Here is a 27750-nt window from a genome sequence, read left to right as displayed (position 1 = left end):
GGGGGAGATAGACTGATAGAGATGGTTTGGTGGTGTGAAAAAATGTACTTGACTACCTTATAGACTTGTATCAGTTGCACACGTACAGTACCGGCATACGGTTGGAAGATGGCCTTCACACCATTGAATGGAATTGGGGCTGCAGCAATGGCTAGAGAGTCCAACATTCAGGCAACTAGTACTACATCACTCGCCACTTTTTGTACAGCAACATAAAAAGATAACGAGATCCATTGGCGGTTTATGTTGAGAACTTACCCGCCCCCCTCCATCCATTGCCCCGTTGGCACCAAAAACCTTACTTTTTGGAAGCTTCTAAAACCCGTAGAAGCCTACCGTCACCTGAACACCTTAGGATATAACCGTAGAACGCCGGTAACCGGATGGATGCCCTAGAATCCTACATGATATCATGATTGTATATCGAACTACTAAGGATTCGCAAGAAGCTGCTGTCGAGGGTCCGTGAGCCTGTTATGTTGTTAGTTGAGATTTCAACCAACCACTCAATAGAGAACTTGCCTGATGATCTTGACGTCCTTATCGATCTTTGCTCTGCCCTCGATGGCGTTGGGTGTAATGAGGATGAATTGCTTCCCGACGGAACGACGTGCCGTAGTTATCTGCGGAATTGGTCAACAAAACGTCACACTATCACCGAAATATGGCAACTTACTAGCATGTTAGTGCTAATGGCACGGTTGACATTGTCCATGAAGACGTCAAACTCGTCGAGGCATCGCAGTGGTGATCCCATCGCATCCCAGATGGCGAGTAAAAGACATATGGACGAAAAGGATTTCTCTCCACCGGACAACGTCTTTGTGTTTCGACCCGCACTGCTCTTCTTCGTCTCATCCGGCTCAACTTGAACTCGAAGTCTCTTGGCTTTGTGGTCAAGGAAAAGTTCACCTCTAAAGCCACGCTCGCTTAAAAGATAATTGAAGTTACATCGAGCATGTGCAGAGATGAGTCTCTGAAACGTTCGCCATTTGCGTAGCCGATCCATCAAGGCCTTCTTCAATTCATCCACTAGTGAAGTGAGACTCTTATGGCTCTTCTTGGCTTCTCGGTATTCCTGGATTGCCTGAGAGGCACGATTTTGGATCTCTTCCTCCGACGCACCTAGCTGACTACGGATCTTCTTCAATTGGTCCCTGACGGTGTCGAATTTACGTTCAATACTTTGAACAGTTTCTCCTTCAGGTATAAAGGCTCGCTCCACACAGACCTCACTCGCCTGTCGAATATAATCTGCGACTATTTCCGCTTGCCTTTCTCTGGACCTTTCTGCTTCGACTTTTCCAGCTTTTGCAAGATCTCGATTTTCGTAGGCTTTGTTCTTTTCCACCAAGGCCACCCGGCGGGTTTCTTGAAACCTCTTTACCTTATCTTCGGCCTTGGTGATCCTTGCTCTATGCTCCTGAGAATCCAATTTGGCCCTCTTGAATAAGTCGTTGATCTTCTCTACCTCCTTGTTCATCTCTTGCTTCTGCATAGCTAGCTCGCCGTACTGATTACCGTAGTGATCTTTTTGGAGTTGGGCTTCCTGAAGGTCGTTCTTGTACCCTTGCAGTTTGTTATCGACGCCTTCGAATTTGTCAAGTTCCTCCTCGATATGGGTGACTCGGGCCTGAGCTGTGCGCAGCTGTCTCTCGAGATTCATTCCTTGCTTTTTGTGCTGATTGACTGCTTGCGCGCAGCGTTGCGATGATTGCTGGAGAGCTCTTCTTGACGCCTCTAGTTCTCGAAATTCTGTTCGAAGTTGCTCTAGGGACTCCTTGAAATAATTAATTTGCGATTCTTCGTCGACTGACTTCATCCGAGATTGTTGGTCAAAATTAGGTATGACAGGGTTAGTGGCAAGGGATTGGCCACGTCTTGTAAGTCGCAGACCTTGGTTTTTTTTCGTATCATGGAAACACAAACAAGCAACGACATTCTCAGGCTGATGACCGTCAAACATGACTCGCTCCGCGTCTGGCCGACTTTCAATGAGGATTGTCTGCTCAATCAGGTGATTGATGACCAATTGATCTCTTACGCGCAGATCGTCGATCTTTAAAACTCTCAGTATAGTATCAAAACTTTCGTCGGGTTCTTTTAAATTGTTGATTCGGGTTCTCGAATCTGTGAATATGGGACAACCTCGAATTCCCAGCCTTTCCATGTGGGATGACAGTCGTGCTTGGTCGGATCGGCTTCCGACGATAAATGCATTGAGAGATGCTCCTATTATCTTCTCGAGGATGGCGGACCAACTGGGTTTGGTTAGCTGTATACATGTTCCAATCGGGCCGATGGGTTTCTGTGAAAAGCCGGTGTCATTGTCAATGATTCGCAAAAGATCACGAACTCGAGGCTCAAAACCGGCGAACGGATCGCTACGATTCTGCGATAAATCTCTTATCCGGCCCTCGGCTGCCGTCACTTCTTGCTGTTTCTGTCTGACTAAACCTTCAGCATCCATGACCTGTTTCTGGGCTTCGTCACGCTCTCTGAGGACATCGGGGCTTTGCTCGGCATGGGCCTTCTGGGCTTCCCTGACTTCTTCTATGGCATGATTTGCGACTTCAAGCTCATTTTGCTTTTCAGCAAGAGCCCCACCATTTGCTTCCTCAAGACGGCGCTCTTCCTCCTGTATCTTCTTTTCATAGTCTTTAACCTTCTGGGAGGCATTGGTCAACTGTTGGTGAATGTCCCTCTCTTGTGTATGTGTCTGCTCAATTAATGCCCGAGCGTTAGTATAGTTCGTCTTGGCCTCTTCTTCTCGCTCTTTGAATTGACCCTCTTCTTGGCGAAGTAGGTTTAGGGCATCGTCAGCTTCTTGGATCTTCCCGTCGATCGTCTCGAGTATCTCCGTCTTCTCTGTAATTGTGGCCTCCATCCGTTCGATTTCTTGCTGGGCTGCGACTACACCATCTTCCTTCTGTTGAAAAAGGGCTTCCTGCTCCTTGACTTGAGCCCATACTAATTGATGCGAGTAGACTTTTGACTGTCTTCGCATCTCTGTACTCTTAGTGACGGCGTCCCTTAACTTCACGGCCTTCTCACTCTTTTCCCTGAGGAATAGAATGCTCTCTTGGAATGCGAGCAATCTTGTCTCATTGGCCTCGAGTGTTTCTTGAAGAAGTTGATAGTCTTGGTCGAGCTGCTCTAATTGGGTACCTTGAACGAAATACTTATACTTAGCGGCCGGGGTAGCAGCGTTGAGGAATTGGCGTGCATTATCCTGGGAGAGCACATTCAGAGGGTTATCGACCTGAAGGCAATAGTATTCGACAATATCGTCTACATCCCCCTTTTTGGTCGAGATAATCCTATTGGTACCAGTGCCAGCCTTCAATCGGAAACCACTTGACCCAGATTTAGTGAAGTATCGTTCAACAATGATCGATTCTCCGTATAAATCGGGCTTGAAGGCGTCGGGGCCTTGGTTTTTTATCTTCACTATTAGGTTGGCGTGTTCCTGGCCTTCTCTAATGAAGCTTCGTAGACTACCGCCACGATTCGTTGCAGATGCCTTTCCACCCAAGCAAAGCGTTATGGCAGTCAAGATAGCACTCTTGCCACTTCCATTCTCTCCGACTATGAAGTTAAGTAGGGGCCCTAGATCGACGTGTAGCTTTGTATGGCACATAAAGTTTATGCAGGTGATACTCTCGATAATAGCGTTGAGAGCCACCTGATTTTCGCCCAACATGTGAGGGCGATTCTTCAATCGTTGTGTTGCTCGTTGATCATCTAAATCAGGATTCTCGAGATGTCTGAACCCGGCATCTCGCATCATTTCATATTGTGTCGCGGCTGGCTCTTCCGATTCTTCCGGTTCCTGCATAACTTCATCTTCTTCGGAGCTGGATGGACTCTCTTGGCGAGATTCCCGAGTCGACTTCGTACTGGGGCCTGCGTTCGAGATTCGTGCCTTCTTTCGTTGCTATATCGGCGAGGTTAGTGGGTGGCAGTCAATGGCATATAGTGGTTTTTAATGGGCAAGGTGAATGCTTACAGCTTCGTTTTTTAAGCTTGAGCTAGCTTGGGCGATAGTATCCTCGTCATCGTCATCGTCATCATCGAATGCAGCGCGACGAGAGCGCTTGATGGTTGCGGAAGGCATGGTTGTTGCCCTATTACTACGTAGGGTTGGGTTTGTTGGACCAGACTTGGGTGTGTTATAGTACTTGGGATCGAATGTCGACAGCGACGTAAGAATTCCAGAGCCGGATAATTACTACTCTCGGAGAAACTTAGGCTTAGTGCAACGGTCTGGAGGGGAAATAGGACTGCGGGTCAACCGTCGACCATCAAATGCAAATAAGCTGGAGAGAAATTAGATGGCAATTAAGATTTAATGGAAGAGACGCGACTTGAGACGCGATACTGCGCGTGGGAACACCCTTGTTTGCGGTATTACGGTACTAAGGAAAATGGGAAAGAGCCAGGCTTGCTGGCTTGAAAGAGCCTACCTACATGTATCACCCCCACCTGGGCACTAACTACCTAGGTACTAACTGTGGTCTCCCGCTTAAATAGCAGGGGTCCGAGCCCGGACGTCTGGATTTAGGGGGAGGATCCTTGCTGAGCATGCTGAGCACAAACCATGTCTCAGAACTATTTAATGAATCAACCAATTAAAACGTATTTGTACGTCGCTTGTGGGAGCATTGTACCTATCCGATTAATGATTGGTTGATATTGTATGTAAAGCGCGGCCTAAGAATATTTTGTATCCCATTTTGCTTTTCACATTCAATTTTCCAAGGTTCTTTTCTACTTGCAGTACGCCATAAGTCACCCTCGACCAATCTTTGCCTTAGCTGCAGGGCATTATCCGGCAGACTAATAAGAAAGCAGTTGCTATTCCCTGTCAGGTAACATTCCATGTAGCTTAGGAGAACCTCTCAGTTTCATGACCCCCACGTTACGGTGGTGCTAGCGACAGATTTCTCCAATACATCGATACTTCTAAGTATGCCAAGGTTGAGCGCGGCCACGCTCGCAGTTGAATTCATATACCAAATATAATTGATCGATCAATGGATCCCATGGAAGACAAAATCGAATTTTCTCAGGCCGACTTCGACGGATTTCCTAGGAGGCTCCCTGAGAACTGCGTTGAGTATGTTTTGTTTATTATCGATGAAAAACTCGAAGGACGCAGCCAGTTTCTGGAACTTGAAAATATCCGCAAAACAGCTTTACAATTGTGTGACAATATTGCCGGGGGGTACATATGGCAACGAGATTCCTTCCAATTACGCCTCGAAAGAGATCAAGACCTGATCTATCTGAGTGGGATAACCGACTATGGAGACTCGGTAGAAGACGAATGGCTTATAGTCTACCTGCTTAGGGAGTTGACTAGATCCTTCCCGTCTCTCTGGGCGAGAATCTCTGATAGCGATGGCGAGTTCCTACTTGTCGAGGCAGCCAACGTCCTACCAAAATGGTTAAGTCCAGAAATAGATAGCAATCGAGCATGGGTTCACCATGGCAAAATTTATATCCTCCCTCTTGCTGCTAGTTCCGGTATAAAAAGATCTCCATCCTTGGCCGAAGCAGTCAAGTTCATCAAGTCGAATCCCGATGCCTTGATACATTCTACTTTTGTAGAAGCAGAGGCTTTCTACAGGTTAGAGAAATACCCCAAACGCATCACACATTCAATACACTATTCTCTAGTCACAATACCCAGGAAACTAGCATACATCCTCCATGATAAACCTTCTACCATAGCTCCTGCTATCGAGGCATTTTACCTTCGGGATCCGATAGCTATGAAGCCCCTAACCTCCCTAGTTGAAGATGTGCACTTCCCACCCAGAGACCTAGTGACTGTCAGCGTCAAATTCACAAAGGTTCTTTTCGCGCAACTCAAATCTCAGCGCTTCTTACCCCCTCCGATATGGAGTGACGTATTCGAGGACGCAGAAAAGCAAGCATCTAGTGCAGGAGATGCTCAAAAAAGGTTGGCGCGTTTGGAATTGGGTATGAAGGTGACGAGCGGTTTCGAAATGCTTGCTACCAACGCCGACGAGAAAGATAATCGTCTAGCGCGCGAGTTTGCCATGCTCCTCGAGGATCTAGAAGAAGACGGTGCCCAGGTGCTCCCAAACGACGAAGATATGGAGACTTGGGAGAATGCACGCAGGGAAGATGACGAGTCCTGGCTAGATATTAATTTCGAGGATTTTGAAGACGAATTGCAGGGCAATCGTGGCCCTAAAAACAGGTCTAAAAATGGATTTGGTGATTCTTCTACGCAAGCAGACTTGCAAAAGATTGTATCCCGCTTTGAGGCCTTTCTCAATGACGAGAAGGCTGGGATAGAAGGTGCCGACATGGACGATATGGACGACGACGACGATCTTACAAACTACGATGACGAAGACAGCGATGAGGACAAAGATGTTAGTTTCGACGAAGAGCAATTTTCTAAGATGATGAGGGAAATGATGGGAATGCCAGCAGAGCCAGCGACGGATCTGAAACATAAGCCAGGTACTTCGGAATACACCACTACAAACACTACCGAAAAGGAAGATGAGGATGAGGATATTAGGCAGCTAGCGGTTCAGATGGAAGCTGAGTTAAGGGAGCATGGTGCTTTGAGGCTTGATACCGGTTCTGAAAACGTGAAAGCTATTGCATCAGGAGATAAAGCTAAATCCAAGGGCAAAGCAAAGGATGAATTAGGGAGTAACGTTGGCACAGGGGAGGAAAGCAGTGAGGAGGATGTGGATGTTGACTATAATCTCGCCAAGAATTTGCTGGAAAGCTTTAAGAGCCAAGCTGGAATGGCAGGTCCGGCAGGGAACATACTTGGTATGATGGGGCTACAGCTTCCACGTGACGAAGATGAAGAAGAGGAAAGCTAAGTAAGGTATAGTCAGGATTTCTATCAAAATTCGAGTGATTATTGTTCGCAAGATTATATAGAAAAGGGGTTTGAAAAGGAGGTATCAAGCACACTATGTACATACAAACGTATTCAATGTTGTTTATGTATGTATATATATGCATGTACCTTCTCCCTCTAAAAGTGCCCCACCATACATGTATCCTACCTCCAGCGCTACTTCCATAAGTACCTACTGTAGGTAAACGCGACTGTTAAGTGGATCAAGTTCTTAGTCTTCTAACCCCACATGTGCACTAAAGAAACACGAACGCGACGTCACTGGGTCCTTCCAAAATCTAGTATCGGCGGTAGTAGATGTACGTGAGATCTTCAAAATTCGTTCCTGAATCTAGACTTCAATCAAGGTACTTACCGTTTTTTTAATCTTTTGTAGCATCACACCTTCTACACGTCTATTTTTTTTAATATAGGCAATGAAAGGTCACTGATGTAATCCTCTAATGCGGAAAACCGTCAATCAATTCTTCTATATTTCTCACGTCTATGACATTGTCAAAGAACCATATGCTCTCGTGCCAGACGAAATCAACGGCGACGCCCGCGCAAGACAAGCATGTGGCCTACCAGTAGTGTCTCTAGCCTCCAGAAAACATACGATGAGGCCTATTTAAAATGCTCCACTGCTGTCTACTATGAGAGCCAGGTATGTGCACCCTAGTTCCTAGTTTATACCATACCTGCTTGACCATTTTCCCACCGAACTAACTTGGTTTACTACACGCCTAGGGAGACGAGAGAGAGGCGATGTTAAGCTGGAGGAATGCACTCGAACAGATACGACAAAATCCCATGAATAAGCGACAAGGCAACTATTCTCCCAAATCCGAGACCGAACGTGCTTTACTCGAGAGCCTGCGAGAGTTGGAAATGCAATGCAAGGAGAGGATTGATCTCTTAGAAGCTTTGAGGATATCCCGAGAAGAGGACTCATCGTTGCAAATTACACAGTCGAGCATCGGTGCGGAAGGAAGTGCGGACGGCCGGTCAATCCCAAATACTCCAGAAAGAGGATGGATCGGTGACGGGACGATACCGGCAATAACATATACGGAGCTGTCTAAACCACCACTCCCTAAACGGCCGTCTTTCCCTTCTCGGAGGACGTCCGAACAGGCAGTGTTGGGACTTCGCAATGCCATAATGGATCCAGATTTATCATCTTCTGCAGTAAGGCCACCTTCACTGCCTCCTTATGGTACATCTACTCCGAGAAGGAGGTCTTCGCGATCGCCCAGCCCAGAAAAGCATACCATGAGAACAACACTACGGACAGGGAAACACGAAAAATCTGCTAAATCGAGTCGGCACACACCAGCTAAGATCACCAAAGGCCCAGGAGCTAGTAAGGCAGCCACGCTGGCTTGGAGTAGCCTCGAAAAAGGGAACTCTGCAGACACGACTAGTTCACCCTTAAAGGCCCCTGAACCGCGACGGTCCTACGAGCAGACACGAAAAAGTTCTGCGCCAACTCCAAGACACTGGGATAGTCACACAAGAAGATTGGTGGTCTCTCCTGAAGCTTATAGTATTTCTAGTGTTACGCCTTCAGCCGCCCGTGCTAGCCCTGAATCTTCGATGCGGAATGCGAACGATTTTACATCCCCTACACCATCTTCCCTTGCCCTAGGTGCTGCCTCAAGCGCCCTAGGATCGCTATCTATTCAAGAACGTGAAGAGTTGAGCCCTACTGTAGCTCGAACGGAGCAAAGGTCAACATCTAGGAAGGGAATATCATCAAGTTACGACGAGCCAACTACTCCTACCGCTCGAACCCCAGTGCCTCTGGAAGGCGCTCTTAGAACTAGCTCTAAGGAAAGCTCGGTGAGGAGAAAGCCCATTGAGCAGAGCAAAATATTTGAGCCCAATAGCGCCAGAAAACGAGTAGGTCGGCAAACATCCGAACAAGACGGGAGAGGGGAGATATCATCCAGCGACGAGCCGGTAAGAGCAACCTCTGCCAGCCGAAAACGCAAGGGAAAACAGAAGGAGTCGCCCATGGTCTCCGACACTGAAGACCAGTCCTCGGCGGATTCTGTTGCTAGGGAAAGGAAGAAAGCAAAGGACGAATGGGAAGTAAGAAAAAAAGGAATATTGAAGAATTTACCGGCCGGTATAGATGATGCTGCCGCGAAGGCAATATTCAACGAGATCGTAGTGCAGGGCGACGAAGTTCACTGGAGTGACGTTGCCGGTTTGGAGATTGCAAAAAACGCACTGAGAGAAGCAGTAGTATATCCTTTCTTACGACCGGACTTGTTCATGGGTCTTCGCGAACCAGCTAGAGGTATGTTACTCTTTGGGCCTCCAGGGACGGGGAAGACAATGTTGGCCCGCGCCGTTGCCACAGAATCTAAGTCTACCTTCTTCTCCATTTCAGCAAGCAGCTTGACCAGTAAATATCTTGGCGAGTCTGAAAAGCTGGTTCGCGCACTGTTCGCATTGGCAAAAGTAATGGCACCGAGCATCATATTTGTCGATGAGATAGACTCACTCCTCTCTCAACGGACGGGATCCGGAGAACATGAAGCTACTAGAAGGATCAAAACCGAATTTCTCATCCAATGGAGCGACTTACAGCGAGCCGCCGCAGGGCGTGAAAGCAACAACGAGGCAAACAAGGAGCGGGGTGATCCAAACCGAGTACTAGTGCTAGCAGCGACCAATTTACCATGGGCAATCGACGAAGCAGCCAGACGAAGGTTCGTGAGACGCCAGTATATCCCTCTCCCAGAAGCAGATACTAGAGCCACTCAATTAAAAACCTTACTTGGTCAACAAAAGCACAATCTTACAGACGCCGACATTGCGGAGTTGGTGAACTTAACGGAAGGTAAGACCTAGTCTCGATTTTCATACACGTATAAATATACAATACAGCGCTAATCATGATGGCGATTTAGGCTTCTCGGGTTCAGATATAACTGCTCTAGCCAAAGATGCGGCAATGGGGCCCTTGCGTGCCCTAGGTGAGGCACTCCTACAGATGACAATGGATCAAATTCGACCCATAGAACTGGCGGATTTTAAGGCTAGTCTTCGTACGATCCGTCCTAGTGTTAGTAGGGAAGGGTTAAAGGAATATGAGGATTGGGCAAAGAGATTTGGAGAGCGTGGTGGATAATAATCCTTGATTGGAGCATATCATTAGTACTGGGCTTCCTCGACGCAAGGATGTACCAGGGTAGCAGTTGTGATACTGGCGTTCTCAGGATAGGGAGCGATGGGTTGACATATGATATGAAGGATGAGACACCCATCGAGCATGGAATATCTTGGTATGTTTGCCCTTCAAATAAACAGGGACGTACAAATCCATAGTTGTACATATGTTATGTTACATGGAGATGATTTTGATATATACAAGGTTTCGCAGAGGGCCGAACTCGCCTTCTATGGTGTCGACCTCCCAAGTAGAATGTTAGCGGCTAGTAATCTTGTCCCGATTTTTCAAAGATCTTGGTATGCCTATCCGAATGCATTTATAACTTCCTCAATCTACATCGTCTAGTGTCGTATCTTGCGTAGGTATTTGTTTAGTTTGTCCAGCCTTCCAATTTAACTTCATCGCCCTCCTCGCTTGTCGGGCAGCTTTCTCTTCTTCCTTGATCTTTGTTTGTTCTTCTTTGCGAACTGCTCTTCGCTCATCCTTAGCCGCTCTCTTGGCTGCCACTTGAGCTATTCTCTCCTCTACCGCAGGAACGGCCGGTCGCTCGTCGATGGGATCGCCGTAGGGCGCAATGATGTGCTTGACAACGTGGCGCACGTGTTGCGATACTCTCCAAGTTGGTGTTATGGCGACTACGTCGCCTTGTCGGACGGAGTTACATGGGTCGTGGACTAATTTGAAGCGTGGTTGTTTAAAGAACTAGAAGAGATTTAATAATTAGCCGGGGTATCCTTATAGATAAGAGGGATTCAGAGTGACAAACCTTTTGTACTCTCGGCTCCCATCGTAAACCTCCCAACTTAACCTTTACGGTTTTGTCCATTCGACCGGCCGATACCACGATACCATGTAATTCCTTGCTCGCTTGTTGCAAGGCAGTAGCTGCCCTTTTTGCGAGCTCGGAAGACATTTTTTTGTAAACTTTTTACGCCGATTCCAACTTCCTTTGGTTTAGACCGCCCGCCGCTATGATTCTCGTCTTTGTTAGCTCGAAATTGGTGTAATATCTTGTCGAGTGGCCCTTTCTACTCCGGGATCCCACCAATCTCAAAATCTTTTGGTGCTACCACACTATCAATTCCAAAGTTCTATGTACACTAGCACCTCCTGCTATTATGACGGAAAATAATTATACCGGCACTATCGATAAGTTCCCGCTATATACATGTAGCAGCACTAGCTTCATCAGGGCCCATCAAATTGTTTTCTACTTTAAAGCAACGGCATGCGACATAATAAAGCCAAGGTACCTAGATACATATACCTAGGTCAATCACGTATACCCGCTAGAAATCTGCGGTCATCAACCAATTTCCTCTTCAATTTCAAAATATTGTTGTAAAATAATGGATGCTTCCTCACTGAAGTCACATCACGGAATAAGAGGCCAAATTTCCATACAACATTGGCAATTCCCAGCCATTGCAAGAAAATGCACCTATATAGGATTCCAGACAAGCAGTCGTGTTCCGTCGAATTCTCGCCATTTGATGAAGTAAAGATGCGGGAATCTTCCGCAATTTTAGAGTCCAAATAAGAATACATCGAAATAGTCCCGTTACGAAAGTATAGGTATCGTAATAGGTTTAGCTTAGCTAGCAAAAGAATCAGCCGTCAGGGGTAACGAGCCACTCTCGTCATCTATGAAACCATATCGACACCGCCACCCCTCTTATTCGAAAGAATGTATCTAAGAGTCAACAACGTGCTCGTTTGAGAGGATACCACTTCGTTGCAAGGCGGGTAAACCATTGCCCCGTCGAGCTTCCTTCGGGGAGCTTGGGTGTCTGCAATGTTCTTTGACGAGCATCCCTATGCCTTGACATTCCAGTTTAGGGGCAACCTCAGCTGAATGGATCAGAACCTAACCACGCTAGGTACCGCAGCGACATAGTAAGCTACCTAGGTAGTGGAAGTCACAACATCAGGTTTCAACTTCACATGACCCTTTTATTGGAAAACGAGTCCTCCCGACTAAGTTACTTCACGAGAATGTACTCATACGAATCTAGGCAATGTTACTACGTCCAAAATCACCTACCACTCTTAGCGCGGATCGACGGCTTCGAGGTCTAGCTGAAAGGCATAGCAGATCCAATGATCCAACGACGCCACAAGAAAAACTTGATTTATACTACCTACCTAATTCGTGATGGCATTTTGGGGAGACTGAGGCCATACTCTTATACTATAGATTCCCTTTTAAGGCTACGGGTGTAGAAGTTATAGCTATATATTAGGCTACCTATGAAAAATATTTAATTGCGTCTAAACCACGAGCAAAATGATGTAAATTCTTCGAGACGCAGAATCCGAGTTACAGACTTCTTTACCATATATCAACATGAGATTATTCGTCACAACTGTTCTAAGCTTGGGCAGCGTTGCCATTGCTGCTGTTCCTGGCTTTGATATATCCCATTACCAATCGAGCGTAGATTTTGCCGCGGCCTACGGTTCGGGAGCGCGCTTCGTTATCATTAAGGTAATTCCAACATCTAGGCATTAAGCCAACATACGTGATTGCTAAAAAGGGTAAAACAGGCTACGGAAGGCACCACTTATATCGACCCGAGTTTCAGCAGCCACTACAGCGGTGCCACGAGCGCTGGGTTGATCCGCGGAGGTTACCATTTCGCACATCCTGATAGTTCTTCTGGGGTAGATCAAGCCAAATATTTCTTAGCACACGGTGGCGGCTGGTCGAAGGATGGAATAACTCTCCCGGGGATGCTAGACTTAGAGGGTGATTGTGCGGGCCTCTCGGCGAGTGCGATGGTCTCTTGGATCAAAGATTTCAGCGATACATACTACGGAAGTACTGGCCGTTATCCGCTTCTCTATACGAATCCTTCATGGTGGTCAAGCTGCACCGGGGGGTCAAACGCTTTTATCAATACGAATCCACTCGTCCTCGCGCGTTACAGTAGCAGCGCCGGGACGCCTCCTGGAGGTTGGCCATACTATACAATTTGGCAGTTCAACGATGCTTATCAATATGGTGGTGACTCGGATACTTTCAATGGAGAATGTAAGTGACCTTTACAGCCTTTATTTCTAAACTGCTCCCCGGCCCTCATGAGTTCTACCTATTCGAACCAAGTTAACTTTTAGGGTTGTAGTTTCATCGTTGCAGAAATTGGCATCCGGTTAGAAATGACTTGAGGGATGGGTCCCCTGCGATTTGAAAAAGATATAAGGTATGAAAAGACGTCTCGGATGTTAAAAAGGCCTTGTAAAATTTATGTCCTAGAGGAAATTGTTTATAACATACCGCAAGTAGTATCTACCACGGGTATGGGTGTGTCATAAGGGCCGAAATTTGCAATTGAAAGGATGGGTATGAGCTTCACACTAATCAAATATCTAAGTAAAATGCTACTGCAAAACAACGGGACTTCCTAAATTCTTCCCTCGAAGCTGGGTACTACGGTCTTTGTCTCTCCATGTGTGTGTTAAACTAATTATACCTGGGATGGACGATTTGGACTACTAATAATAATGAGGAATACGGTTGGATGGGATTATAGGGTACCCAGCATGAAATAGTGTTATGAGAGATAGGGGAAAGGGAGCATAGGCATATATATTAATCGAGTTGAAGTCATTCGTGCACGTGAGCCAGGCCCCTTTGGACGGTTCTTTCCTACATCCAACACGTGCTGGATCCTTGTTTGTGAGACTGGGCGCGTTCAGACTTGCACGCGTAACTACCCTAAACGCTTGTTCCTTACTTTTTGGTCGACGCGTCCTCGATAACCCACCAAACCAACCTACGCAAAGCATATATGTAATAATAAGTCGGCGTTATTAAAAACAAGCACTTAAGATGCCTTGGAGAAGTGGTAACTCGCTCCCTTTGGGTCACCACACACATGGGAGAGATCAGGGGTTCGAACCCCCTAGGCATCCTTTTTCTTTTTTCTTTTTTTTTTTCTTTCTTCTACCCACTCCTCTTCCCGTTTATTGTGCACAGTTTCACCTTCCTCACCTAGGTATATTATATTCCGCCAACACCCCATCCACGGCGACTGACGCCAAGTCGAACGCAATATCCACCCAAAATAAACCAATTCATTAGGCAAGTGAAGCATCCTTGGTGATCTTCTTAGACCACTCTCGTAGGCTTAGGCTCTGAATATCTTATTCCCGTGTTATGTTCAAGACCTAAGATGTACTTTAGCCTATGTCCTTTCGTATTTTTAGTGTCTGGTATACAACCCATGGTATTTATTAATTAAATCCATACCATATAAAACGCCACTACACAGAGTAACTGATCTGATTTTTTCGTCGACCATCGAATCAATCTGTGTATATTTTATCGGTCTGGGTTTTATTGATGGGAGTAAGGACAGCATTGCTCAACTATTTCCCACCTTGGTCTCAAGACATCGCCTCTAATAATTATACAATCCAACATTGGCAAATGTTTTATCTATTTCATGTTATACTAAGCGAATTTTGGCATGAAATCTCTGTCTATGAGATGTATCAAACCTAGAAGGGGAATATCAATTTAATCAACGCATGACTAATACTCGACGCTGCGGGTTTCGGGGAAAGTAACACAATTCGGTCGTGACCCACAGTCTATTGGGGGTCGGGACTGATGATGGGGAACTGGGGAGCCACCGGAGATATCCGTGTGTATGTAGAACCATCTCGACCGAACCAGTGGACATGTACTGTGTCATTGGTGATACATTATACTTGCTAGCAAGCCATGAAGGCCGGTGTGTTGTCGATGTGTAGTATGTAGAGTTGTTATGTGAAACAACTTTTGTGTCCGTGTACTTTTCTCTGGTCGATGAAGAATCGTTTACCCGCATGCTGTAGTGTACCCGGATGCATCACCGGTGACAGCCTGCCTCAGTTTTATTTGCCTGTTACAGGGTGCTAATTAACATGTTCATACCCCTCGAATAAAAGGAGAGAATTGATGTCATGATAATATATTTGGTTAAGATGGATACGTCCAGGTATCCTGACCTAGGCATGCGTACGTAATACTTTCATGATGTATGGGTCAAATATCATACTGTCACACCTACCATATGTATGTCCAGTAAGATCGGGTAATTCCTTGGAATCGGCTGGAATGTGTCGACACTGGGCAACTAGAAATCCGTCAATGATGTTAGTTGAGAATGACTGCAGATGCATATTGTCAGTTTCTCCGAGCCTCCCTTTTCCTATAGGAGTAGCGGGTCGGTTGGGGGCTCCGTGCTGAGTGAGATGGATAGCTCGGATATTATTTCTTCAGTCATGCTTACGGGTTTTTCATATACTGATGATACTGATGATACTGATGTATATGTTATAGGAGACTCAATTCATCGTTCTTGACTCTCGGTGAATTGAATTGGTGGATATTTCGGAATCGGGGGAGAGTCTGCACCCTGGACGGAAGGAATTGATAGCTAGAGTGGAGCCCCCACCATCACCTGTTTGTGGAATTAGACCCTGTAAAAGAGCGCCGAGGTGGGGGATACTTTGGTTTGTTGGAGGGGGTTTTGGTTTGCTTGCAGGAAGCACCCGGACCTGGCGGCCTGGTAGGAGCGTAGCAGGAACAATTCGAACGGTTGAGAGGGGTAAGCTTGCAGATTCTACTGCAAAAGTAGTTACCGTAGCGTTGCATTAGCGCTCAAGTAGCGTGGCGTACAGGATGTTTGATAGCAGGCTAACCATTGTTATCAGTGGGGACAGCATTGTGCCTGGACGGACTCGGTCGGTGACAAAAATCCTCTGCACACCCATCTCGGATTGGATTCATCGTTTTTCTTTTCCTCACTTCAATACTTTACCCCCCCGCTCAACAACAGTCAGCATCATTGATCAGACTTACATTCTTACACGATATCCCTTTATTTTTCACCTACTCAATCACCTGCCTACCATTTTCTACTTACGCGTTAGTAGATTTTGTTAAGGACAATTCTATCTTTATCTTGGTCCTATCACCGAAATCAGCCTACGATGCCTACTACAGTAGAGTACCGCGCCGGGAAACGACCTCGTAAGTTTGAGAATTGCTTTTTTTCTTAGCTCTGGAGACAAAGATCTATGGAAATACCTGCACGCTCGGCCGCTCTCGCCTATAGTTAGCTCCGAGCTGTCGCTTCAGCCGCACATTTTTGCACACTTTGCACTTTCTGACCTGCTCACACCGCTCTGAAATACGGAAGCCTGTAGCAATTGCAAACAGTCAACTTGTTTTAAAATTTGTTATTTATTTTGTCTCTGACTTTGCGACATCTGTCGTACCATTTATAACAACAATTGGCATACCTTTCTAATACCCATGGCCTCTTCAACAGGTACCCAGTCTTTACCTCCTCCAGCTCTCCCGCAATTGGTCGCCGAGCAGCATGTGCCCATAACCACCAGCGACAAGGATGGCCAGAGACTCATTGTGGTTTTGTCCAATGCTAGTCTTGAGACTTACAAGGCGTCCCACGGTGGCGGTGTTGGTCGTGCGGGTATGCAACGCGAAGACAAATACTCGCTTCTCAACAGCGATGAACACATTGGGGTGATGCGCAAGATGAACCGGGATATTAGCGATGCCCGACCCGATATCACACATCAGGTATGCTGAGTATCATACTTTATAATTCGCACATCTTTCAACAAATCTCAAGTTTCCCTCTTGGGTTGGCATTCAACATGCTAACAGTACATCCACTAACATAGTGCCTCCTCACTCTTTTGGATTCGCCTATCAACAAAGCTGGCAAGCTGCAGATATATATCCAAACCGCAAAGGGTGTCCTCATAGAGGTATCACCAACCGTCCGCATTCCCCGGACGTTCAAGCGTTTTGCTGGTTTGATGGTTCAATTATTACATCGCCTATCCATCCGTTCAACAAACTCGCAAGAGAAGCTACTCCGAGTCATCCAGAACCCAATTACAGACCACCTTCCACCTAACTGTCGCAAAGTCACACTAAGTTTCGAAGAGACTACCGTGCGTGTACGAGACTACATACAGACTCTTGGACCCAAGGAAAGCATATGCGTTTTTGTCGGTGCGATGGCTAAAGGCCCTGATAACTTTGCCGACGAGTATGTGGACGAGAAGATTTCAATCAGTCAATACAGTCTCTCGGCTAGTGTCGCTTGCAGCAAGTTTTGCCATGCTGCTGAAGATGCTTGGGATATCCTTTAGGTTTACCCCTGAATCTAACCCCTTATAGAAGATGGAGGAATGTAAGAGGAGGGTAGGTTGGTGGAACATATTTAGGTATGAATGATTAGAGCGGGCGTTGACTTGCGAAGCTCGCTATACAACATGGCGGCCGACGCAGACATGCCCTGAACTTGGGTCTTAAGGGTTTTGTTCTGTCTCTGTTTTTACAACCAAAACATCAGGCGTTCAACATGAGATCCAAGACGTTTTCGCCGTCTTTTGTGGACCACTTCAACTTGGTCCACAGCCCTCTCTCTTTCCCCCTTTTTCTTTCTTAGTCGTATCGCCTTGTCTCCTTTGGCGGGTACTAACCAAACTCAGCATCCACAAGGACTTAGCATTACATCGAGGCCAATGTCTTTAGACGTGGATCGATTGTTTTTGCGGCTCTATGGATTGGTTGAGTAGCGAACCTGATCTTCGAGACAGGGTAGTTATTTTGGCCTATGTGCCAATTGACATTGCTCTGACATGCAGGGAACCCAGTGTATAGATCGGGCGAGTTGAGAAGCGGGGTGGGAGCTGAGTGCATGAGCTTCTCACTTTGGAGGTGCCTGCTCGTTTGTAACAATCAGGGGTCTGCGTTAAGAGTAGACAAGGCGAAGCTCCCGGTTCGGCTGGGGGCCTGCGTCCCTTACAGTTGCTTGCTATTGACCTGCTGTTAGGTAAACATCGTATCGCTCTGTGTCACGATACTTGGTTGGAGACAAGATCCACGCTTGAATGCAAGGTGAAGGTGGACGCCTGGCCAGACCCGACCTCTTTAAATTCAGTCAGCATTGCGGATCTCGGACTAAGAAAACAGTAAGGGGGAAGAATACTAAAGCAGCCTGATGCAGACAGACTTAGTCATTCTATACATGTATTACACATTTGAACTCTGGACTAGTCGTTACAGCTTCGGATTATAAAAAGATATCCACTCCGGTATACCAATCAACATTGTATATGTTCCCACATTGAAGGTTGTTTTCCTCCGTCTACAATGTATACATTGTATTGTACTTACTTGGGAAGGTGTCTTGCTGACTGGAGTAGGTACCTAGGTACGTAGAAGCATGTTCCTACGTGTATATAGATCCATTTACGTATATGTAATGTCCACGGGTACGTTGTCCATTAAAAAAGTGGACTGTGGGGAAAGTCTCCGTTGCCTATTTGGGGGGATTTTGGAGGTGGTCGATTTTGTTTGGACCGCGGAAACAGCGGTCACTTCTCTCTTTTCCTCTTTCACATCATTATCCATACTTTCTGACCTTCTAGCTTAGTATATAATTCCCCTTACTCCTCTTAACCAATTGATAACCCAATCATCTGTACCTGTCGTCAAGCTACCTTTTTTTATATGCAGCGGCCCCGATTATTCGTCGAACGTTCTCTCTTCTAGATAAAAACTTATGTTGGAGGCGTTCCAAACACACGTAATTCGATACCCATAGAGCATACATCCAACGTGGCAGTTCGTCCACCAGTGCCATTCCAAAGATGTTTGGAGAAAAGCGCGAATTTCTTACTGAGGACGACGGGTACTTTACATCACCTGCCCCCATTTGTATTACAACGCCACTATGAAATTCCGCAAGTATGCCATTTGGGCTCGAACCACCTCGTGTTCATCCATCCATCCATCTTGATCAAGCTATCTGGGTTCGTACATACATCGCCTTTTGTTGACGATATACTATTAAGATATATCGAGAACCGTGGACCATAACACACACATGCAAGCGTTGTGGACATTCATCCACCATTACGAAACCCCACTGGGTTGTTCATCGATCAATGCGTGGCGCTACACGTGTATGAATGATCGAAATGGGCGCAACTAGACCAAGCCAGGTATCCAGTCACGCTGCATCTATAGGGCGAGCACTCTCCGGAGTTTTCTCAAGACTTGTAGATATGTCTTCTCCTGCATCAGTACCTAATCTGGCCTCGTTGAGGAGATGTCCACCTATTAGCGGTCTACATGTGAAGCCCCCTTTTTAAGATATTTCTCTGGCTCTACCTAAGCATCTTTTTACTCTTGAGTTTTTTCTACTCTTTTTCTGGTCCTTTTCTGACTCGGTTCTAGCTGTCCCCGTTGTTTTTGCTGCTGATACCAAACCAAAGTTGAGCAACTTGGAGCCAAGTTATCTTCTATCAATATAGCACTCTCTGTTTTAAGCGAGAAGCCCTTCCTCAATAGAAAAGAATAGGCGTGCCTCACTCGAGCGTTAAGACATCTGTGTATCTGCATCTAAGCATCAACAACATCCTTCGTTCCACCTTGTTCCACCTAGTATACCACCTTCAACACTTTGATTCCAAGATACTGATCCTCTCATTCGTTACTTATACCTTTACTCTTATACACACCCCACAATCCTGCTGCTAGTAGGCTAGCTGCATCTGTTGTTTTCCTCTCGATCAGCATTCGTGCATACCTTCGTCCTTGGCTTGGCTACGTTTTCAGTCACCGCGCCTTGACTAGCCTCGTTTTTTTGCTCCTGAATTCGCAGTGTCTAGAGGCTTGTCGCGTATCAGTAGCACACATGCAGGCCCTACCATTTTTCCAAGTTTCGGACCTCCCTCCTTCGGCCTCCTTCTTTGCGGCAGTCGCCCAGCCGCTGGGTCTCAAGTATATATCCGCCAATTCCTCGTCGATAGTATTTGGTGACACCAATTCGCCTACCCCTGAACCGATCTTTGAGGTAAAGCAAAGGATCGGCCCCGACGCCCACCCGCCGCAACCCTGCCGCTTAGTCCTCTCAGCAACTTCACCCTCGGTCGTATCCGCCTTCCACGCAGCTGCCCTGCGATCCAATCCAGATCTAAAGGAGTGTGGCCCAAACATCAATTACCTACATATACAAGACAATTCAGATCCGAACGGTGAAAGTCGCGCAAGAGTGAGCGACTTCGACGGGAATATTATGGAAGTCGTTCACGGCAGTACTCCTGATTATGCCACAAGCCAGGTCGGCTCGACGGTGCGTCGAACTCAGTCCTCTTCACACGAAGTGAGTCGCGTTCTTGACTGGAACCTAGATGTGGCGCCCTCACGGTCCGTCGTCGGCTCTGCCACGGCCAGCTCGACCGTGGGGAGCCGTGCTTCCAACGGTGACCCCCTTACCGTGCTGCGGAAAAGCGTCACCACGACCTCGACTGTAGAGTCCTCGCCGCGTGAGAATCCACAGGGGCTCACTTCCACTGTGTTCGGTACTGTCCTTGGTGTCGCTGTTGGCGCCGCCGTTGGTGGTGCTCTCACTTATTCTATGATGAAGGACGACCGAGAGCGTATGGCTTTCCAGGAATATGAGCAACCACCCGCATTTGCCAGACGTTCTACGTTTCCGGACCCCTACCCAACAAACCAACCCAGGTACTACCCGCCAGCTAGCTTCGCCGGTGGGCCAAGAAGCAGGGTAGTGGAGGAGCTCGACGATCGTGCTAGCCGTCACTCAAGCCAATACACTACTGGAAGCCGAACCCGAAGCGAGGCCTCTTCGGCAAGACGCCCACTTATGATAGCTGATCACGAGTATAAGAGCAACGCTGGCAGCAGTGCGGGTCCCAAGTACGGCGACGCGCCACGACTGCTGATGGATGCGGAGCACCGCAGCGTCGCGAGCTCCAGGCACACCGCTGCGGATAACCATAGCCAGGCGGGTTCAAGATACACTACAGCATCATCGAGACGCTCTCCAGAGTCGGATTATCGTAGCTACGCTAGTTCGAAATATACTTCTACAGCGAGGCCCCGCGACCCTGAAGTTGAGACATACATCTCAGCCCGTAGCGATAGGTCCGCTAGTACGATTAGGCCCGCGCCCGCCAGCGTCGAGACAGCGCCGCCATCACGTGCTCCATCGAAGGCCGGAAGTCGTTTCTCTTCATCCACGGTTCGAGGACCCAATCGTGCGCCAAGCCATGTTTCAGCCAGGAACGTACCGCAGCCGGAGAGTGTTATCGGAGGAGGGCGTGGAAATTGGGAAGATGATGTGGATAGTGTGGCGCCAAGTGATAGTATAAGCAATGTTGGAAGTCGGAGCAGTCGGCGCTCGCAGCGTGTCTAGTATTTGGGGGAGTTCTATAGCGATACAACTGGTTAAAATGAGAAATATGCGATAGAATCCTATGTATTGGGAGGACATTTGATTCGGGCACATCTGCAATGGATTATACAGTTTTGATATTGGTATTTTTAGTGGAATCTGGGCATATAAATATATATACATATGTTTCATATATATCGCATATCGAAGCTTATCATTCGAATTTCACCATAGGGAGACGAGCATTCTTTATAAAGCTACCTTGTATGGGTATAATAGGACTATCAAACCTTACGATATACGGTCTATACTAACTTATCAATACCTATCTACGAAGATTATCATGGCTGATCTACTTGATTATTCTCAGTGATTGGTTCTTCTGGTACATATTTCCCCATGATATCTATGACGGAAGTGGCGTCCCTTAGCATGCCAGTAATGTCAAATGGCTTACGACAGACGAGCAAGACTTTCCCCAACCCGTTTCTGACGAAGTGCTTTTCGATGACCCTAATGAAACGTCTAAACGTAACCTCTTGTTCGGGTGTATTGGCATTCTCTAGTCCCACTAAAACCAAGAGGTGCTTTCCAAAAGTGGACTGACTACTTGGGAGCTGGAGGTGTGGGATACGCTCCATCGTGCCGAGCCTGTCCCTGCCTGCGTTATACACGAAGGCCCAATTCTGCGGGATAAACGGGCGGAATCCCTCGAGAAACTCGAAGATCACGCGCTCCATATTCACCTTAAGCGGACGCCCCTCTCGGTTTACCGAACATTGTGACCTCGCGAAGGAAGATGAGATGAAAAGCACGGGTTGAACCTTTTGAACTTTTTCCCATCCACGGATCCTATCTTTCTGTAATACATCATGATAAAAGCGAACGGTATCTGTGGCTATGCGATGCCCCGCCTCGTAGGGGTGTTCGTGATGGACGACGCTAAGGGCTGACTCGGAACTCTGAAGGAACTTATCGGCAGCATTGTTGAAGAACCACCAAGCTGGGTCTTCCGGGATATTGTATTTGATGTCGCTGGCGGCTTTGTGGATACATTTTCGGTTTTTGACATAGTCAAGAGGGGTCCTGGAGTCAGACGCCATTATAGATGGGCTGGCAGGTATGACGCTTCAAATCTACTGGAAGTAGATTATACCCAGAAGATTATTAGTCTCCTCTATACGTAAATGTATAGTTGATTTGTACCCTTGTGGACAAGGATTAGGTTGTTGTAATGAGTGCTTTGGCTATGGTAAGACCTTTTATCAATTGTACCGGAGTTGCAATTGTTCTCTAAGTTTTTCATGAAATGGAAGACGCGTTGAGAACGAAAAAGAGAGTGTGATTAGGAGTTTCAAACGCTCTTTCAACATAGTGCTGCACGTATTAGAATGATGAGGCTCTTAGGCATCATCGTGGTATCACCAGGCAAGGTCATTGCCAGGCAACTATAATCATTAGGAGACGAGGCTTCTAGGCGGTGTTTAGGTATATCTAGATATCTAGATGAAGAGTTGAACGGAGAGCGGTTAATGTCTTGCCGCTTACTTATTCCAAATTTCGCAACCCATTCTGTAATGGGGATCAGTTAGAATAACACTCACCCACATAGCCCTGGTACAGACTTCACTGCTGTATGAAGAACATCCATTAAGTTCAAGCTTAATGAATAAATATCGCCAACACCCAATGTTTAAAACAGGCGTATTTGATGCTCTTCGTTTAAATTCTGGATTGTCTTTAACTATTTAGAAGGCACTAGGCCGATAAATTTCACTGGCAGCATGTTTAACGCTAGGAAGGGTGTAAACTCTCATAGAATCGATTTATAGACACCTGGTTAAACTCATGAGTCTCTTTTCACCGATGCGACTATATAGTGGCGTTTTGGGCCAGTCTTCTAAAAAGTCGTTGTGAAATTTTGGTATCGATGAGGGGCCTACTCGACTTATCGAGTACTCAGGTTTTCGGCGAGGGAAACGAAACAAAGCAGGGATAAGAGAAACATATAAATGTAAGAACCTAGAATCTGCATGACTAGTCGTACGACGTCAAGAGGGTTTCTGCGAATAGTACCACGGACAGTTCTTTCGGACACGGAAGGCTTCGGAATCGGAGACCGAACCCGAACATGTGGAGTCTTATGTCGGATGTTTTTATCATAATTGGATATGCCACTTTGTTTCTTTGAGAATTGAAATTCTGATGGAGCCAATGTTATTAACAAAATTCATATGGAAGACGTTGACGAGAGATATGTTACTTATAAACTTAGAATTAGTTCGTTTGATTGAAGAAAAATCAGAGCAAAGTAGTTTGTGAATTTGTGAAACTGTAGCTCACAAAATAAATCATTACCTAAATAGGTATATAAGTGGAGTATATCACATCGGAAGGTTGTATAGAAAGCTTCATAATGCGGGGGAAGTCGTGGCTTAGCGAGCACATCCTATTGGCCAGAAATTCAGGGGTATCAGTGTATAACCCCCACCTTTAATTCCCACCGCTATTCCACTCTGAAGCTTCCTTGGTTTTTTACAGTGGAAATTGAATCTCAAGCAACTGACCTTGGAACCATCCGATCCTTAAAAGTCAATTGACTTTCCAACCTTCCCCATTCTTCAATTCGTCCCATCCGCAACCTTTCCAACTAATAGGGACCACTTCTATTTTACACAATCAATTCAAATGACTGCGTAAATTGCTAGTTTGCTTTAACTGGCCGAAAGGACGACAATGGCCGAAAGAAAGTTTCCCGTATTGTCGAGGAGACAAATCGAAGGCTTGATCGCTGACGGACGGAGTGTTTTCATTCTCGATCAATATGTAATCAAGGCAGATGCATGGCGCCAGTATCACCCAGGTGGTGACAAGGCCATCTTGCACATGGTTGGTCGGGATGCCTCCGATGAAGTTACTGCGTTCGTGCTACCCTTTACCCTGTGTTATGTATACTAAACAATATCAATATTAAAATGTCTAACATGTTTCTCTTATTAGTCTCCATTCCCCCGAAGCAAGGCAGCAAATGAATCGTTATCGAATTGGTAAAATTGAAGGAAGATGGACTAATTTCATCCCCCCTATTCAAGGCGGCAAATTTAGGCCCTTGGTGGACGACGAGGACCTTGAGAATGATACCGACGGGTCCGATCCAACCTCTCCGACATCCTTGAGCAACCTAAGTTCCCGTGACCCCTCTCCTGTTTTCGACAATACCTCGGAATCTACGACCCGAAAGCGCCATACCGCCGATAAACAAATTCCTAGCTCGCCATCTACGACGTCTGTATCTTCCGTAGAGTTTGATGATGGCATGTCATACCTGAATACTATCACCAAGGAGAAGACCACCCTGGATTTGGAAAAATATCCATCCCTAGATTTCACTACACAGGACACTATTGTTACCAAGTATCGTCTGCTACGTCAGCACGTTAAAGACGAAAATCTTTACGCTTGCAACTACTGGGCATACGCCATAGAAGTTACTCGGTATTCCATGCTTTTCGGCCTCAGCTTCCTCTTCCTACACTGGGGTTGGTATATTCTGAGCGCGATATCACTAGGCGCAGTCTGGCATCAACTTGTCTTCTCAGCTCATGACGCCGGGCACATGGGCATAACTCATGGCTTCCATACAGATACCGTCATCGGCATTTTGATCGCTGACTTCCTGGGTGGCCTGTCTTTGGGATGGTGGAAACATAACCATAACGTGCATCATATCGTCACAAATGCGCCCGAGCACGACCCAGACATTGAGCATATGCCGTTCATGGCCGTTTCTCACAGGTTTTTCCAATCTATGCGTTCCACCTACTACGACCGTGTGATGGAATACGACGCTGTGGCAAAATTTACCCTCAGGATCCAGCCTTACACATACTACATATTGCTCCTCTTTGGGCGTGTGAATCTCTACCGCTTATCTTGGGAATATCTACTCGCAGGAAGGGGACCTCGGAAAGGCCCGGCCTGGTGGCACAGATGGCTCGAATTAGCCGGCATGGTGTTTTTCTGGAGTTGGTACGGCTATGGTGTCCTGTATAAGTCGATTCCTAATAACTGGGACCGATTCGTCTTTGTCATGATCAGCCACATGGTTCCTATGCCCGTACACGCGCAAATCTGCCTTTCTCATTTTGCGATGAGTACGTCGGATCTTGGACCCCACGAATCATTCCCCCAGAAAATGCTTCGTACTACCATGGATATCGACTGCCCTCAGTGGCTAGATTTTTTCCATGGTGGTCTACAATTTCAGGTCATACACCACTTATTTCCCCGAATCCCACGCCACAATCTCCGCCGTACGCAAAAGCTTGTGCAGGAATTCTGTGACGAGGTCGGCATTCCGTATGCGCTGTACGGTTTTGTGGATGGTAACAAGCAGGTCGTCGGCACATTGGCCGAAGTGTCGAGGCAAGCTGCAATTTTAGCCAAGTGCCAGAAAGTCATCTCGGAAAGCGATGACCCCATTCATGGGCATGGACACCACCACTAAAGTTCTGGTATCCCCTGTATTCTCGTAGCCTGAACCCCCTTTGTAAATAGGTAGCTGCCCCCTCTGTTGAACAGCGAGCGTGTACCGAAGGGACGGCCTAACATTAGATGGCGCAGATCCTTCTTAGTTACCATGTCTCAAATAGCATCCCGAGGACCTGATGCAACCTCGCTGAGGAACGTACGGGTCAATGTTTGCGAACTTGGCGACACGTAGTCGGACCGTCCTCCCGTTCCGAATTAATGAAGAATTACTACATTTCGAGCTCTAGGGTGGGAAGTTTTTTTTTTGTTTTTTTCCTGTTTTCTGTAGCGAGCCAATGCCGTGGCGAGCAAGAAGTGTCAAGGCTGGTTCTAGCATTTGACCTGCCATTTGTTGACCACCTTGTTGAAATTTGAGTGGCGTGTTAGTCCAACATCTTACCCCGAGATCTCGGGGTGTTGGTCAGAATCAGGCTCCCGTGATCCTTGTTCCGGTGGTCAACCCCCTTTTGCGGCCTTATCGGACGAGAGGATATATACCTGGCTAGGCTGGCTAGGCTGGCTCCGTCGTGGGATAATAATTTGGCAATTTTCGCAGATATTGAATTAATCCTATTGTGCGACACCGATTGACTCCTTACGTCTCAGCCTAAGCTACCTCCTATAGTCAGCTGAATTCAAGAATAAGCTGTCAGTGGTTTGCCTTCATTGCCTCTCCTGACCTCTGTGTTCTGTTGCGATCTCGGTCTTTTCTCAGTCTCAACTAGTGGTGGGTAGAAATATGTTGGTGGAAAACCGCGTATCGTCGGCGAAGGCAACGCTTGGATGCGTAAGTTTCCGATGATACGGGATTATTTCGTCACCTTCTTGCAGATGGCTGACCTCGCCGTAGTAGAATGAATGACTTCGATCTGCGCCGTCTACGTGCTTGAGAGGGGACAAAAAAAAGCATTGCGATTTTTTTTTTCACCGATCAATATGGATCCCGGGGGACTAGACTGTTCCTAGCCACTAGATATCTGGGCCTCACGATGAGATTGGTAGAGGCGTTTCTCATCTTACCCTACTTCATGTCAGTCGCTCTATTGTTTGCTACGGTCGCACATGTTCTGGCATGAGTTCTGCACCTGTCCTTCCTTGCATGATGCCTATGGGAAGAGCCCGGCTACCGGTGACGTGCCAGAATCATACATGAGATTTGCCTCATGCGTGCTGCCACAATGTCACCGGCATGAAGGGGAAAAAAGGAAGTGCGATCGAACACCAACGGCTTGACCGGGGACTGAGAACAAATATCCAGGCCGGTCTCATCCCACCATCAGATTTGGTCTATATAACTTCGCTTGTCGCCTCCATCTCTTCTTCTTATGTTCGCCAATCTTTCGACTCCATAGACACCATTTCATAAATGCCTCTACAACTCTGTATATCAGTTGACTTCCAAGTCTTACTTTTCTGCTTCGTTATATTCTTATTTATCTTGGCTCTTGCAGCCTGTCTTTGCTGCCTCACCTAGGATGGGCCCAACTAAGATGGATGAGAAGGCGGCTGCGCGGATCGCCAAGGCTCGCGGAAAGACCGTAATGCATGCCTAGCTCGAAGAATTGTCTGTGTTGCTTACCACCAGTTAGGACCCGTTCTCAAAGCGTGCAGATATGGCTGCTCGGAACAACAAGGAACAGAAAGGCGACGGCCCCGACGGGTCCTCTGGAAAGAGCGACACAGGCCAAAAGAAAGGCGATGGCGGCCAGGAGAAGTGAAGCAAGACTCGGAGCCAATCTCGGACCAATCATGAAGCTTGCACATAGTTATCGCGGAGGCGATGGTAGCTTTGACATCCGAGACAGGGCCCAGGGACTGAAGATCTAGACGGGTCTTTTGTGACAGATCATGGGGGGGGAATAATCTCGGTTTGCTGAAGATAGAGGGTTTGGCCAAGGGTT

The 27750-nt window shown here is 46.9% G+C and overlaps 10 protein-coding genes and 1 non-coding gene across 11 annotated transcripts; 8 read left to right on the top strand and 3 right to left on the bottom strand.

Annotated features, from left to right (window-relative positions):
- Positions 1-299: 299 nt before the first annotated feature.
- Positions 300-4647, bottom strand: F4822DRAFT_339850 (P-loop containing nucleoside triphosphate hydrolase protein). Its single transcript, XM_051455785.1, has 4 exons — positions 4010-4647; positions 677-3937; positions 523-623; positions 300-471 (listed from the first exon to the last, which is right to left on the bottom strand). The coding sequence occupies exons 1-4, from the start codon at positions 4115-4117 to the stop codon at positions 432-434; spliced, it is 3510 nt and encodes a 1169-aa protein (XP_051311055.1). The 5' UTR covers positions 4118-4647; the 3' UTR covers positions 300-431.
- Positions 4648-4987: 340 nt separating this feature from the next.
- Positions 4988-7126, top strand: F4822DRAFT_412618 (SGT1-domain-containing protein). The gene has a single exon (XM_051458969.1). The coding sequence runs from the start codon at positions 5037-5039 to the stop codon at positions 6876-6878; it is 1842 nt and encodes a 613-aa protein (XP_051311054.1). The 5' UTR covers positions 4988-5036; the 3' UTR covers positions 6879-7126.
- Positions 7127-7475: 349 nt separating this feature from the next.
- Positions 7476-10043, top strand: F4822DRAFT_438148 (AAA-domain-containing protein; the record flags this gene model as incomplete). The annotated part of the gene is made up of 3 exons (XM_051462484.1): positions 7476-7565; positions 7649-9752; positions 9823-10043. 3 exons carry the CDS (start codon positions 7476-7478, stop codon positions 10041-10043), a joined length of 2415 nt encoding a protein of 804 aa, XP_051311053.1.
- A 369-nt stretch (positions 10044-10412) lies between these two features.
- Positions 10413-10998, bottom strand: F4822DRAFT_432125 (nucleic acid-binding protein; the record flags this gene model as incomplete). The annotated part of the gene is made up of 2 exons (XM_051461590.1): positions 10413-10787; positions 10852-10998. The coding sequence occupies 2 exons, from the start codon at positions 10996-10998 to the stop codon at positions 10413-10415; spliced, it is 522 nt and encodes a 173-aa protein (XP_051311052.1).
- A 1034-nt stretch (positions 10999-12032) lies between these two features.
- On the top strand, positions 12033-13242 carry F4822DRAFT_445244 (glycoside hydrolase family 25 protein; the record flags this gene model as incomplete). The annotated part of the gene is made up of 3 exons (XM_051463357.1): positions 12033-12573; positions 12633-13119; positions 13211-13242. Exons 1-3 carry the CDS (start codon positions 12433-12435, stop codon positions 13240-13242), a joined length of 660 nt encoding a protein of 219 aa, XP_051311051.1. The 5' UTR covers positions 12033-12432.
- Positions 13243-13916: 674 nt separating this feature from the next.
- F4822DRAFT_t115 lies at positions 13917-14000 on the top strand. Its single transcript has one exon. It is a non-coding gene; the product is annotated as a tRNA-Pro (tRNA).
- Positions 14001-15958: 1958 nt separating this feature from the next.
- On the top strand, positions 15959-17297 carry F4822DRAFT_339636 (nucleolar essential protein 1). Its single transcript, XM_051455783.1, has 3 exons — positions 15959-16107; positions 16409-16680; positions 16785-17297. The coding sequence occupies exons 1-3, from the start codon at positions 16068-16070 to the stop codon at positions 17259-17261; spliced, it is 789 nt and encodes a 262-aa protein (XP_051311050.1). The 5' UTR covers positions 15959-16067; the 3' UTR covers positions 17262-17297.
- A 2246-nt stretch (positions 17298-19543) lies between these two features.
- Positions 19544-21500, top strand: F4822DRAFT_339695 (uncharacterized protein). The gene has a single exon (XM_051455784.1). It carries the CDS (start codon positions 19817-19819, stop codon positions 21338-21340), a length of 1524 nt encoding a protein of 507 aa, XP_051311049.1. The 5' UTR covers positions 19544-19816; the 3' UTR covers positions 21341-21500.
- On the bottom strand, positions 21501-23114 carry F4822DRAFT_339592 (uncharacterized protein). The gene has a single exon (XM_051455782.1). It carries the CDS (start codon positions 22420-22422, stop codon positions 21661-21663), a length of 762 nt encoding a protein of 253 aa, XP_051311048.1. The 5' UTR covers positions 22423-23114; the 3' UTR covers positions 21501-21660.
- A 708-nt stretch (positions 23115-23822) lies between these two features.
- F4822DRAFT_339485 (fatty acid desaturase) lies at positions 23823-26466 on the top strand. The gene is made up of 2 exons (XM_051455781.1): positions 23823-24240; positions 24320-26466. Exons 1-2 carry the CDS (start codon positions 24056-24058, stop codon positions 25824-25826), a joined length of 1692 nt encoding a protein of 563 aa, XP_051311047.1. The 5' UTR covers positions 23823-24055; the 3' UTR covers positions 25827-26466.
- An 873-nt stretch (positions 26467-27339) lies between these two features.
- Positions 27340-27567, top strand: F4822DRAFT_432119 (uncharacterized protein; the record flags this gene model as incomplete). The annotated part of the gene is made up of 2 exons (XM_051461589.1): positions 27340-27387; positions 27439-27567. The coding sequence occupies 2 exons, from the start codon at positions 27340-27342 to the stop codon at positions 27565-27567; spliced, it is 177 nt and encodes a 58-aa protein (XP_051311046.1).
- Positions 27568-27750: the final 183 nt, after the last annotated feature.

The sequence above is a fragment of the Hypoxylon trugodes genome, assembly GCF_022578975.1.
Source record: "Hypoxylon trugodes strain CBS 135444 unplaced genomic scaffold F4822scaffold_8, whole genome shotgun sequence".
Classification (NCBI taxonomy): domain Eukaryota; kingdom Fungi; phylum Ascomycota; class Sordariomycetes; order Xylariales; family Hypoxylaceae; genus Hypoxylon; species Hypoxylon trugodes.
Note: the sequence above shows the minus strand (reverse complement) of the source record. Positions and strands in the feature narration are given on the sequence as shown.